General features: G+C 30.2%; 1 protein-coding gene across 1 annotated transcript in view; it reads right to left on the reverse strand.

Moving 5' to 3' along the window:
* Nucleotides 1–488: 488 nt before the first annotated feature.
* The window catches only part of LOC127738027 (cadherin-like and PC-esterase domain-containing protein 1), a 47,669-nt gene continuing 32,694 nt past the window's right edge, over nucleotides 489–15,463 (reverse strand). Inside the window, exons 21-22 of the mRNA XM_052249079.1 lie at nucleotides 10,237–12,019; nucleotides 489–1,138 (exon numbers count right to left, since the gene is read on the reverse strand). Coding sequence (XP_052105039.1) covers nucleotides 11,906–12,019 — 114 coding nt within the window. The 3' untranslated portion in view covers nucleotides 489–1,138; nucleotides 10,237–11,905. The remainder of the gene's footprint in view (nucleotides 1,139–10,236; nucleotides 12,020–15,463) is intronic.

Here is a 15,463-nt window from a genome sequence, read left to right on the forward strand (position 1 = left end):
TGAAAGTTCAGAAATGTTTGCATGCATTTATTATTTGATTTTTGTACAATAGGTAGACAAAAATATGAGATTAATAATTGCAATTTCAGGAAATACTGCATACAAATAGTGCTTTCAAAATCGAAAATGTGTAAAATGAGTTTAAATTTATGTGAATCCAATCTTTCGCAATTTGAACAATGTTAAAGATGTTGTATAGAAAAAAGTAAGATAACAAAAATACAGAACTCTGAGTAAATTTAAAAAGGAAAGTCCCAGACTGCTGAACTTGAAGTAGGTATAAATTTCTAATCATCAAATAAATGATTAAAGTAATCAACTAATAGTTAATAGTACAATAATTTTTTTTAGCACCAATATAAAAATAAACATATTGGCATAAATGTCATATAACTTACAAACTTTTACATAAAATTGTAAAAATCTTTAGTTAATAAAACAGTGCAAAATAGTTAAAATTTGCATTTCAAATAGTACATGTTGTGCATTATAAATGAAGGACAAGGCTCTTTTAAAACAAGAAAGAATTAAAAACAAATGGTTATCTGTAAAATGATTAATTCTTAATCTTAAGAGCACTCATAGATGCCTTCCCCATAAACATATCCATTTGGAAAAAATAACCCTAAAAAGTTTTGATTTTGATTAAAAAACCATCAGTATTGTTTACACATTTAACAAAATGGCGAATAAAAACTGTAGGACCTTCAAATAACAAGAATTGATTGTTGCTGCTATTTTCATTTCTTATAGTTAGTCTGAATGAACCATTAAATTATAAAATGTCCTAAATATGGCATATAAAAAACTAATGAAGGTTTAAATGTCAGGATGTAGGACAAAAGTTCACCTGAAGCAATATTTGAATTATTTTAGAGAGCCATGTGCTTTCAAACTAAGGTCAAGGTCACATGAAAAGTGTCAGGCCTCATGTTTATATAAATGTAGTATACAACATATCTCATGCCTATCATGTATAATTTCTTTAGTTTTCCATGTAGATTTTAAGACTGTTGTTTGTTTTTTTGTTGTTTTATTGTCATGGTATTGTTGCTTCTTCTAGGACTAAAGATTTTTTACCACCCCTTTGGTATCTTTTGCCTCTCTTTTTTTCTGAGATACAGATCTAATTCAAAACCTCTGACCAGTGGAGCATAAAAATGATGTTAAAGCCATATGTCATAAATCAGACCAACATACACAAATCAAATCAAATCTAAACACTAAATATATTTAGATATAGTTAACGTTTACCAGACCAATCAAGCATGAAAATGAGGTCTACATTATGTTATGTATGTTGGATGGATGACTACTGCTCACAACCAATCTGCACACTAAATATTGTTGATTTTTCATGTATAACTACTAAGGAACAGACCTAATTCAGAAACTTAAATGATCACTGGAGCATGATAATTAGGTCAAGACAATATGGCATATATCCCACAAATATATATTCCTTGAAAGACACTATACAAAAAATTTCTTAAAATTTACTGAGGAACTGACCTATTCCTAACCTGACCACTGTAATATAATACTGTAATGATGATTGAGATAGGATGATTGTGTGGACAGGTTTTCATCATCATTAACTTCCATGCAAATTAGTGTAATTACTATGATGAGTGTGTCTAAGATGCTGTATACCATTTTATCAATCCTCACTTTAAAAGTAAATATTTTCTTGCATACCCAAACTTTTTTTGTAGGTGAGACAAAAAGCAACCTAATGGAGGTTTTTATTTTATGATGACTTGACCCCACTCATCAAACACCCAGATATGCCATGAACTGATAGTTGACTAGAATACCACAGATATACTATCATATAGTAATTCTTCATATAATTACTTTTTTTACCGTTCAAGTACTTAAAGACAGTAAACAGTATATATTCTGTACTTTTTTTTTTATGTAAGAGAAGTTCCTGGAATAATGATTATGTAATAGAAATTCCAGGAATAATTTGTATGTAAGAGAAGTTCCTGGAATAATAATTATGTAATGGAAATTCCAGGAATGATTTTTATATTAGAGAAGTTCCTTGGATAATGATGATATATATGTAACAGAATTTCCAGGAATAATAATTGTATAAGAGAAGTTCCTGGAATATTTGTTATGTAACAGAATAGCCCCAGGAATATTTATTTTAACAGATATTCAAAAATTTATTTTGTAAGGAATTTCCTTTTAAAGTTTGGAGAAACAAAACATTTTACGTTCAAAAACTATATGCAATAAATGCTTATAAATGATTGCTTCTAACCTTCATTTATGAAAAATATCATGCATGTATAAAACTACATGTACAGGTGATTAATTTTTAAAATGCACTCAGGTGTAAACAATCACATGATCCTTTATTATATAGGAGTTGCGTTATATATTTATTTAAAAAAAATATATATAAAATGTTATCAATCTCATTACATCTGGAAAAAAATAATGCTATATGTAGTAAACAAATTGGATTTAAGAAAAAATGTAGAACTGGTTAACATGGTTTAACTCTGAAATGTCTTATCGACAAGAACCTTCAAGTTGTCCAAATTATTGCATGTTTGCTTTATAGATTTTATAAAAGCTTTTGAAAGAGTCAATATTGAAGCTTTGTTATATAAACTATTTTACTATGCTATATTATGTTTTACTGAAATTGCAAAAACTTTGTTGTTGGTGTTTTCGTTTTATAAAAATGCAGTCTCGACGATTGTATTTATTTGTTTGTTTTATAATTTGGTATAGATATATATATCTTTGGTGTATGTTTACAAAATTTAGGATGCTGGATCGCAATTATTGTCATATTAATCAATTATTTCTGTTTGGATTACTCACTATTTTAGAATATAAAGGAACTAAAGTCAAGTGTCATACAAGTGGAAAGTTTAGCTACCTGTAAAACCAGACTTTATCCAACATTTTCTTCGGGAAATGCCTGAAGAAAATGAGGAATATCATTGTTGTAACGTTGGTTTTTTTTAATTTACCTTGGCGAAAGATACAGTTATAACTAGTAACTAGGAAAAATAATTGAAGGTCCGGGTGACTTGACGTGTATTGAGGTCTTGTATTGTTACTTTTGAAAAGACTTTACTGAAACGGCTACTCCTTTTATATTCAAATCGGCACATTCCTTTCCATACCATGCATATCATCCAGTTAGCGGATATATAAAACAAATCATAAGGTCTTTCCAATTTTTGAAACTTATTCCTGATTAACCAAACACATCCCTTTGTAAGAAGTATCTCCTTTGACACTGTTGTTATCTTGTTATCGCTACTCCATCGCAACAACAAGAGAAACCAACAATTTGTTTTTCCAAATTGCCTTTAATATCTTCAGGATATTGAGAATAATTTTGACCGAAGCAATCTGGAGACTCCATATGAGAGTTTTTTCTCTTAAGTGAAATATAATTGTTACTTTCAAACCATACGTTATATGGTCATATGGGTTTTTTTTTTTATTTTAGGTCCTAGGTCCAACAAACAGAAAATGATTGTTGATTGATAGTTTGTTGGTTGCGTAACGTCCAGTGGCAAACACGTATTGCATGTTCAGGACGAGAACAAATTAACAATAAATTCTGTAAAAGAGGCTGTGTGGGATGAAGGTCGGGGAAATTTGGACTGCCACTGGAACATTAAGGTACTAGTATATTGCTTAGGGACAGAAATTTTGCCTTACAACAAGCAACTCACGATTCCCTAAAAGAGTTGTATCGATGGTTCTTAACATGTATAGAGCGTGGCAATCTCTTACACGCGGTATCGGACAGATGGTGGATGCGAACTTGTACATCCGGCACAGCCAAACGGACGCCCCATTTTGGCATCTGGTGCAATGAAATTAGTACTGTTTATGTTATTTTCTACTGCCGGTCGGAAGAAAGTAATAGAGGCAATATTTATATTCCCCATTCACCATTGTGGGGTAACAGAAAATGAGATCAAGATCACAGGTCATTATATTTATTGGAGCATTATCACAATATGAAATAGTTTGAATAGCTATGAGGATTTGAAGATCTGAGTTCTATAGAAAGGTTGAATTTTTTATGGTTGAGTAAAAAGGTTAAAATATCTTCAACATATCGTATTCATTCTAAATACTGATAGGGGCATTATTACTTGTATGAAGTAGTTTGAATAGCTATGACAATTTGAAAATCTAAGCTCTCTAAGTTCAATTTTCCATGATATGCAGGTAAAAATACCATAGCTAAGTGAAGTCGTTAAAACATCTTTTCCAACATGTTTTACTAGTATTCATAAACATACTAACTAAAACATCATTACTATATAAGATAGGTTCAATGGATATGATGATTTGAAAATCTGGGGTCTATAGAGGGTTACAGTTTCTAAGGATGAGAGGTTAAAATACCATGGCTAAGTTAAAATGCTAAAACATCTTTTCCAGCATGCTTTATTGATACCAAATACGCATTGTTACTATATAAATAAGATTGATTAGCTTTGTTGATTTAAAGATATGGTATCTATAAGGTTTTTTCAATTTCCATGGTAGGGAGGTCACAATACCATTGTTAAGTAATAATGTTAAAATATCTTTCCAACATGCTCTTTTCATGCCAAATACTTATTGGAACATTTTAACTGTATAAAATAGTTTGAATGGCTATGGTAAATTTAAAATATGACATCAAAAGAGGGTCAACTTTCCATGGTTATGGGGTTAAAATGCCATTTGATATCAAATATTCAAAGATGTTTATTCATTCAAAATACGTATTGGATCATCATAAATGAATAAAATAGTTTGAATGAATGAGATGATTTGCAAATCTGAGATCTATAGAGTCAATTGTATTTTAGACCCCGCACCAACCATTGGAAATTGACTTCCTCTCCCAGTATGTTAGGATTGCGTTCTAATTACTTAAACTAGTAATAATGCTTCAAAAAGTATCAGGATGGAAAAAATATATTGGAAAAGATTTTATAACACTTTTTCTTAGACATGGTATTTTGACTGCCCGCTCTTTCATACATACACGCCATGGAAAATTTAACCCCTCTCCTGATAGGCCAGATTTTAAATTATAATAAGGTTTAAATTACTGTAAGTAGTAATACTCAGTCTGCCTCAATAGTACAAAATGTACATTGGAAAGATTTTAGACGGTGTTTTGAACTCCCGTTTGTGGAAAATTGAACCCTCTTTAGATATCAGAATTTTAGGATATCAAAGCCTTTAAATCATAATGTTTCATGAAGTATCTGGAAGGAAAAAAACAATGTTCGAGAAGGTTTTATAACACTGTTTGAGCCATGGTAATATGGTCCCATATCATAGGAAGTTGACAAACACCCCAACACCACCCCTCCTCGCTCCCTACTTTCAGATGTCAGATTTTTAATTTACAAAAACATTTTAACTGCTTATGACATCCATAATGTTTCGATAAGTACCTGGACTGAATTTACAGGGGAGGTCAATTTTCCATGGGGTTTCAATTTTGAATAAAAGGGGGAGGGGTCAATTATCCATGGAATTCAGAAACCACTCTGTGAGACAACAGTGATATCTGTTTTCTTTTTACATTATATTGGGATAATTTAACAGCTATTAAATTTTACAATTGTAGAAATTTACCTTATTGTCTCTATATTTCCATGAGATAATTCCACCTCGAAAATGAGATCCCTCTGTAATATTAATTTTAATTAATATTATTACCGTGAAAATGGTGCTTTTAAAATTCATTTTATTAACCAAAAAAAAAAACGAACCAACACTAGGAAGATGCAGGTATAATAAGTCTGGTAACTAAGAAAATAATTTAAGGTCCGGATGATTTTACGTGTATTGAATTCATGTATTTTTACTTTTCAAAGACCCCTTTATTCAATCTCAGAATATTTCTGTCCATATCCTGCTCACAGGGACTCGGTAAGCGGATATAGACATAATAATCGTTAGTTTTTTTCTACTTGTCCGTGAAAGACCTTTTGATTTAAGAATAGTTTAGACCCAGCGATCTTGAGGCTAGATATGAGAGTTATTTCACTTAATGTAATGTATTCAATTGTAATTGTAACTCAAAAGCCATAAGTTATAAAGTCCTATGGTCTTTTGATTGGATGTTTACAAGCTTTAGAGCTTTTTAAAACTCTTTTGTGAACAAACCATAATCACAACTCTTATAAAATTGCTTCAAATAAGGTAGCGTTTAACTTTTGATAACAACTGGTTATTCTTTAAAGTCATACGTAACGAGTTTTTTTGTAATTTTAATGCTATTGAAATTATTGAACCAATGCATGCATATATACTTAACTAAGTCCTGTTTGTACGTTTTTTTTAATATTTTTTACGAATCTGTAACTTATTATCGACAAATACTATTTCATTCATTTTGATAAACAATCAACACAGAGCATGTGAAGAACCTGACAAAAAAGTGAACTGATAGAGCCATTTGTTAATTAAACTTTTCATCAACAGTTATATGATTTGTTGTATTAAATTTGTTCTTTAACAATCATTTATTTCTATTTACCTTCCAGTGCACGTTTGTTTAATTCTTTCATCACGGTTTTTCCCGAACATTTGGCAATGCGCTGTGTGGTGCAAAAGTTCTTATGAGAGGTCTGGTAGTTAAGGTCACTGCATACGGGAAAAATATTGACTAATTATTGTACGAGAAGACAATAATTCAATAGAAGTACATTTATGACGATTTTGATAATATAAAGGATTTTCTTTTACAAGAAACTTCATGATCACTTGTTTTAAAGTAAAACTTAGCCATTCAAGTAAATAAAACATATTCAACTTTTTTTTTAAATTTTAAATTTCATATTACTTTAATACTGTATTAAGATCTTTGCATATGGTCTTAATCGGTACTAGCATTGATTTTGCTTTTCATGAATTAAAATATAACTTTGTATGTCACAATTGCTATACAGTTAAGAACATTTATTGTCCTACATCCTATGTTGTGCTGTTAAACCACTACCCCTGGTTAGATGGAGACTTAATAGCTAAACATGTAAGCCCCGCCACATTCTTTACATATCTGTCTCTAGTCAGGAGCCTGCTACTTAGTGGTTGTCATTAGTTGCTCTCTGCTGTACTTCTTTCTCTTTTATTATTTAGCTTAAATCAGTATGCAAGTTTTTCGTTTGAATTGTTTCACATTAGTTGTCTCGTTGGTAATCATACAATCACCTTATTTTTATATAATTTATCGAATTTAAATTCGATTGCCGTTCTAGTGATTTTTTTTTTAATTTAAACAATTTAAACTAGAAATAGATATTTGCAATGTCTGTTGAAAAATTGGCATCAAATGAAAAACTCTTTGAAAGACCTGGTTTTAATCTGTTCAGTGATTCTAAAGGATGATGAAATTATGAACTGTTGACAGACAGATGAGGAACAACAAGTGGTGGCTATAGCTAACACAGTCTTAGATTTTATTGTGCATAATATGAGTTTCTGGAATACTCTTCAGTAGGTAGATCCAAAACCAAAAGTTTGAAAAGCCAAAATTATAAAATGTTTGGGAGCAGTAAAACCTAAGAGGCATACATAAATTTGAGACTACAAAAACTGTATAAGACAAAACTTGCAAGAAGGAAATGCAACCTTGGCTTTAGCACAAATACATAGTTTTATATCCTGATTTTAGAATGTTTGTCATTGTAATCATGCCTGTCCTTAAGCATTATGTTTTATAGTGTTAGACCATTTTTGTTTATACATTCTATCTTTCTATAATGAAAGTTGTTTTAAGACCTTTTCTAATATTTCATCTTCTTGAGTCAAAACTTTTTAAAATCACAACTTCTTTAAGTCAATAACAAACTTATCAATCACAAAAAGGGGTTGAAAACAACAGAGACAAATAGTTGGATGAAACAAGTGATACCAACACAATACATACACAACTCTACAGTATAAAATAAAAGAAGAATGTGTCTGTGGACAGGAATGCACCCAGTCAAGTTTTGCAATTTTCCATGTTAAAAAGGGGCAAAGCTCTAGAACGGTAAATGACTTACTGCCCACATTCCAACTCTGTCTGCGTGTTGTGGTTCTTAAAATTGTGTATAAGTTTCATAAAATTTGGATGAGGAAAACTTAGGTTGGAATGTGGAAACGAAAATGAGATGGACAGTCAAGGGTAACACTTAATGCACATATTGCCTATGGCAGGGGCATAAAAAACCCTAAAGGCTTGATTTGACTATGAACCAGTAGAAGTCATACATATAGACAAAAATATTCTCAGCACTATCAGATGTATTAACAACAGAAATTCTGACTGTGTCTCATTCAATAAAAGCATAAATTCAAATTAATCACATATATATGATTTATTGCAAATAAAATTAATAGATACATAAATTGATAAAAATATATATTTGAAAGACAATGGGTGTAGAACATGGCAACAAGAACCAAATATTTGTACATTTTTATATTGTATACAAACACAAGTCATTCATAAAGCAGAATAATTAACAGAAATATCCATTTTCACTTTGATTGCTGAAACATTTTTTTTTTTGCAATGCAATACTTCAATATATAAAACATATAACATATTACAATTATAGACATCAATTATTCATTTACTATGTATATTTAAGCTTTCTTGCAATTTACTATTAAGCTATCCTCAAAAGTTGATGAATGTGCATTACCTTAACAAAATGTACTTTATTGACATCTTTGTATGTTCTATTAAAATCCTCCTAAAACATCAATTATACTGAGAACTGAAAGATATTCTGTCCAGTAAAGTAAACTTAATGTAGGTCAAAGTTTTCACTTACCAGTCTAATCAGATTCTGCTTTTCTTTTTTTTGTTTGCTTTAGATACTTCATTTTAATGCTTATATAAACAGTTTATTAAAAAGGATTATAGTTTCACTGCAAACATTTAAATAACATAGCCTAGAAAAAAGTGCTATTACTGGAAAAAACACTAAAATAATTTCTTTGGAATATAAATTCCCTTTCAGAGGTTTCAAAATGTTCATATCACCTATAAGGGTGCCATGAGTTGATTTGGAGGTGCAACTTGCAGAAATCAAGGTAGTTAATACTGAAAGTTCAGAAATGTTTGCATGCATTTATTATTTGATTTTTGTACAATAGGTAGACAAAAATATGAGATTAATAATTGCAATTTCAGGAAATACTGCATACAAATAGTGCTTTCAAAATCGAAAATGTGTAAAATGAGTTTAAATTTATGTGAATCCAATCTTTCGCAATTTGAACAATGTTAAAGATGTTGTATAGAAAAAAGTAAGATAACAAAAATACAGAACTCTGAGTAAATTTAAAAAGGAAAGTCCCAGACTGCTGAACTTGAAGTAGGTATAAATTTCTAATCATCAAATAAATGATTAAAGTAATCAACTAATAGTTAATAGTACAATAAAAATTTTTAGCACCAATAAAAATAACCAGATGTGCATAAATGTCATATAACTTACAAACTTTTACATAAAATTGTAAATATCTTTAATTAATAAAACAGTGCAAAATAGTTAAAATTTGCATTTCAAATATTACATTTTGTGCATTATAAATGAAGGACAAAGCACTTTTAAAACAAGAAAGAATTAAAAACAAATGGTTATCTGTAAAATGATTAATTCTTAATCTAAAGAGCACTCATAGATGCCTTCCCCATAAACATATCCATTTGGGAAAAATAACCCTAAAAATTTTTGATTTTGATTAATAAACCATCAGTATTGTTTATACATTTAACAAAATGGCAAATAAAAACTGTAGGACCTTTAAATAACAAGAATTGATTGTTGCTGCTATTTTCTTTTCTTATAGTTAGTCTGAATGAACCATTAAATTATAAAAATGTCCTATATATGGCATATAAAAAACTAATGAAGGTTTAAATGTCAGTATGTAGGATAAAAGTTCACCTGAAGCAATATTTGAATTATTTTAGAGAGCCATGTGCTTTCAAACTTAGGTCAAGGTCACATGAAAAGTGTCAGGCCTTATGTTCATGTAAATGTAGTATACAAAATATTTCATGCCTATCATGTATAATTTCTTTAGTTTTCTATGTAGATTTTAAGACTGTTGTTTGTTTTTTTGTTGTTTTATTGTCATGGTATTGTTACTTCTTCTAGGACTAAGATTTTTTACCGCCCCTTTGGTATCTTTTGCCTCTTTTTTTTCCGAGATATAGATCTAATTCAAAACCTTTAACCTGACCTGTGGAGCATAAAAATGATGTTAAAGCCATATGTCATAAATCAGACCAACATACACAAATCAAATCAAATCTAAACACTAAATATATTTAAATAAAGTTAAAGTTTACCAGACCAATCAAGCATGAAAATGAGGTCGAGGTTATGTTATGTATGTTGGATGGATGACTACTGCTCACAACCAATCTGCACACTAAATATTGTTGATTTTTCATGTATAACTACTAAGGAACAGACCTAATTCAGAAACTTAAATGATCACTGGAGCATGATAATTAGGTCAAGACAATATGGCATATATCCCACAAATATATATTCCTTGAAAGCCACTATACAAAAAATTTCTTAAAATTTACTGAGGAACTGACCTATTCCTAACCTGACCACTGTAACATAATACTGTAATGATGATTGAGATAGGATGATTGCTTGGACAGGTTTTCATCATCATTAACTTCCATGCAAATTTGTGTAATTACTATGATGAGTGTGTCTAAGATGCTATATACCATTTTATCAATCCTCACTTTATAAGTAAAAATTTTCTTACATACCCAAATTATTTTTGTAGAAGAGACAAAAAGCAACCTAATGGAGGTTTTTATTTTTTGATGACATGACCCCACTCCTCGAACACCCAAATATGTCATGAACTGATAGTAGACTAGAATACCACAGATATACTATCATATAGTAATTCTTCATATAATTACTTCTTTTACCGTTCAAGTACTTAAAGACAGTAAACAGTTATGGAAATAAATACTCTGTACTTTTTTTTTATGTAAGAGAAGTTCCTGGAATAACAATTATGTAATAGAAATTCCAGGAATAATTTGTATGTAAGAGAAGTTCCTGGAATAATAATTATGTAATAGAAATACCAGGAATAATTTTTATATTAGAGTAGTTCCTTGGATAATGATGATATATATGTAACAGAATTTCCAGGAATAATAATTGTGTAAGAGAAGTTCCTGGAATATTTATTATGTAACAGAATAGCCCGGAATATTTATTTTAACAGATATTCAATGAAAATTTATTTATAAGGAATTTCCTTTTAAAGTTTGGAGAAACAAAACATTTTACGTTCAAAAACTATATGCAATAAATGCTTATAAATGTAAAATTGCTTCTAACCTTCATTTATGAAAAATATCATGCATGTTTAAAACTACATGTACAGGTGATTAATTCTAAAATGCACTCAGGTGTAAACAATCACATGATAAACATGTATCTTTTAAATCACTCTATTGTATTATTTCCAGTCATTCTAGGAACAAATTTGATAGGGCTTTAAGTTCAAGGAATTTATTTTATGAAGAAGGAATAAATATCATGTAATTTTAGTTCTCAGAAACTTTTGTAATATACTCTTTTGTTCCATGTGGAACATATATTATGCGGAACAAATATACAGTCACAAGTACATTCATCAATCATAATGTACTGAAGATTCTCTTTACTTCAAGTCTTGTAATTAACTGTTGCGCTGACATCATTTTGAAGTATTGTTGACTAGAACCAAGTGACTAAGACTTTGAGTACTTTTGCACACCTTTAGTTGAAGTGCTCGTTTCCTTGAGATCATGTGATTAAGTTTTAATGACATTATCCAAGCTATTTATCCTGATTTACTGAAACTGTGCCTTTCATCCAGGATGACGCTGACATATTGCATTTATCATTAACTCTGAGTAGGCAGCATTGATGTCACCTTCAATGTGGTATTGCTTAATTCCCTTTCTATTTGTTGTCGTGGTAACCTAAAAAATTAAAAATATTTTTTTCTAATTTTTTATTAAAGGGAAAATTCGCGATTTTTTACTTATCATCTTATTATGTTCATAATGCCATAAAAAACATATTCACCAAGTTTTATCTGGATATGAACACTAATAAAGAAGAAAATTGGGAATTATTAATTTTATTTATTCGAACTTCCTGACTTCTGTGACGTAGTTTAAGTCTTTTTGCATGCCGGGAGTGGATTAATCTCATTTTAAGTCTTGTTCGTTAATCATCTTATAACGCGATTTAAAGCGCATCGACGACTTTTGGCGTAGCTATTAACCAACTAATAATTCAGAAAGAAAAGTGATCAGCCGTGCAACTTTTAAAATTAAAATGCACTTTTTATATTTTAAGGATTTCTGATATGATTATAGTAATAAAAGTAAATCATACAATAGAATGTTTTTATGATTTTTTTCCCGACGGATATGTTGAACAAACATATATAACTGATAGTGTAATAAAAATGCATGTTTGTATTCTCACCTATTACTTCAGTCGAGGATTTGTCTTACTATACAAATCCTTGCTTCAGTCTAGTACTGTGTAAATACAACGCATGTGTATTATACTGACACCACCTGGTAAAGGCGTGGTTAAATTCACGGTTATTAAAAGATTAGCATTATGTAATTTTAATCTTTTGATCTTCACAAGAGTTTAGTGTGGCCTCAAGGGTTCACCGGTGTAAGTATGAAAAACATGGGGAAAAAAGGATAAAACAGAAGTGCGGGTTTGAGACAGGATATTTTTTTTTATTATTTGGGGAGGAATATGGTGGCAAAATAACTGAATCGCCGTTTTATATTTTTTAATATTTTGCGTTAGCTCAATTTTTTAATAAATAAGTGATCATTTTGTTGTAACATCAAAATTCTGAATTACTTTCAATTAAATAATTTTATAGATAAAAATGGCTCACGAAAACGAGTGTATAAATCAAAACTGTACTATTTAAAATTATCATCGGTAACCTTGAATATTTATTTAAATGTGCAGAGAAAATTATCAGTTACATTAATATAGTTTGGTCCGTCCAAAGCGATCTACATTTACCTAATCGGGAATGCCCTGATTAAAATATTCTAAATCTCACAACGTATAAATTCTTTAGCTATTTGACAAACGATGTTTTAAAAAATTAACAGAATCAATCTAACGTCAACTTTCCTTTTTTGAATGGAGAAAGACCGGCGGAATCAATTTTCAATGTGCTTTATATCTTGTACCTTTGCAAGACTTATCATTCATTCATAAACCCACTCTAAACCAGAGACATATATACGTCTGTTTAAACTGACAAGAAAACTCCTAAAACGGACAAGCAGTATATTCTTTAAATTTCTGTGATTTAATACCAAGAAAGAAAAAAATCCCGAAATTAATTTGATCATACTCAATATTTTTCCTGGAAAATATTCACATCCTCATTCGGTCTGAAAAAAAGATAAGAATTTGGTATACAGAACATGCAGAAGTGTGAATGTCATAAAACCTAATTGTTATATCAGAAACCATTATAAATGTGAACCTGTATACGTAAGACCTCATGGGACGTCACCTAAGATCACCTAACCACATAAAAGTAATATACAAGTAGCTCTGTTATACCCGGAAATGTCAAGGTTAATCACTTCTGATACAGAATATACCAATGCAATGAAAATTCTGATGATTGTGAAGCATGACCATTCATTATTTTAGAGGCGTCTTAGGTGGGGGATTGCCGGAACGATTTAATTTAAATTCTGACTAGATTTTTTTTTTCTCAATTTAAATCACTGAACTAAAAAAAAGAAGAAAACTACGCCCAAGAACAGAATTCTTCTTGTAAATTCATAAATAGACCGTTCTTATTTTGTAACTTTCGATAGACATGAACTCCAACCCCCCCTCCCCAAACCTGGGAACAGTATATCTTACAATGTATATATTCCTGCCAAAATAACAAAAAAGGAGAAAAAGAAAGACATGAACGGTAAATCACATCAGATTCAGATATTTATATAGTTGATTGTCGTTAGCTAGAGATGTATACATGTCTCTGCGTTAACTTATAAAAATAACAGGAAAGTATAAACTTGAAATAGATTTATGATGAATACTTTGCAACTGCGACACCCCTTTTTATCACAGCGTACATGCATGTATTTAAATGACTGTCCGTTATTTCGATTAAGAATGACAATCGTACGTAAAATCCTATAGTTCATGGTGAGACTTTTTGTACCAGATATGCGACTTTTCGTATTTATATTTTCTCTTATATTACTCTCATTTGATATTTTATGCATAAGTGCAATATTGGGAATGGTTTATTACCACCACAAGCTAACTAAATAAATTAATCAACCCTCTAGCTGACCAGACGTTAATACAACTACTATCAGTCTATCCGCAGTGAAGTTTCTTTATTTCTTCAAATAAGCTTTTTGGGTAATCATTAGTGTACGTCCAGTGGCATATATATTACATGCATGTCGGAACAGGAAAATTGACATCAGGTACTTTTAGAACCATGTTCACATTATTATACATTATACCCAACAATTGTGATGATGACGAATTTTTTAAACTGTTCAAAATAATCTTATTGAAAAATAAATCTGTGATTTTACTATGTCCATAACTTCGATGAACCAAAGCAAGTAATATATCGAACTGTATTTAAATCAGATTGGTTCTGGATGTTTCTCTCGTATATTCAATTTACATGTATATACTCTAAATTGCGACTATCTATAGTTCCGTAACCTTCTATCTAGGCGTATAAACCAATGATCGACAAGTGCGTACATTTTGTTAAATCAATATTTGTATGTTTCAAGATGTCCATACTTATTGAAAACGAGTATATACTTACATTTTCCCCCAATTTACCCTTGGAAAATATGTAAATAGATTTTTTATTTTATCAAATCTTTTTTTTGGGAATTATTTAGATTTTCATAAATATCATTCTTTACACCAGAAAGGTTATTTATAAACAAGCGTATGAGTTTAGTAATGACTAGTATATCACTATCGGACACGCAAGACAAAGATGTATATTACACCTGATAGTTTCAAAATGGAAAGTTACAAGTTATCGGCCGTGTACACTGATCAATACCCTCAGAAGTGAAGTGATGCACGAACTTGCTTTACGTAATTGTGTAATAAGAGTTTTAAAGCCCGACAGGAAATCGCTTGAATACCTGGACGTGTCACCTCACAATACCTCTGGGATTTCTTAAGCCATGCTAGTGATCAGACAAGGGAAGGTCTGAATTTATTTAAATACGTTTATTACATGAAAGAATTATGAACAAACTAGATTTTCGAAAACAATTTTACACGGAACACTTATTTATGACTTTGAACTTTGACTATTAACTAATTTCCATTAAAATTTCTTGTTTCAAAAACTTAGATAA

The sequence above is a fragment of the Mytilus californianus genome, unplaced genomic scaffold (assembly GCF_021869535.1).
Source record: "Mytilus californianus isolate M0D057914Y unplaced genomic scaffold, xbMytCali1.0.p SCAF_1, whole genome shotgun sequence".
Taxonomy (NCBI): domain Eukaryota; kingdom Metazoa; phylum Mollusca; class Bivalvia; order Mytilida; family Mytilidae; genus Mytilus; species Mytilus californianus.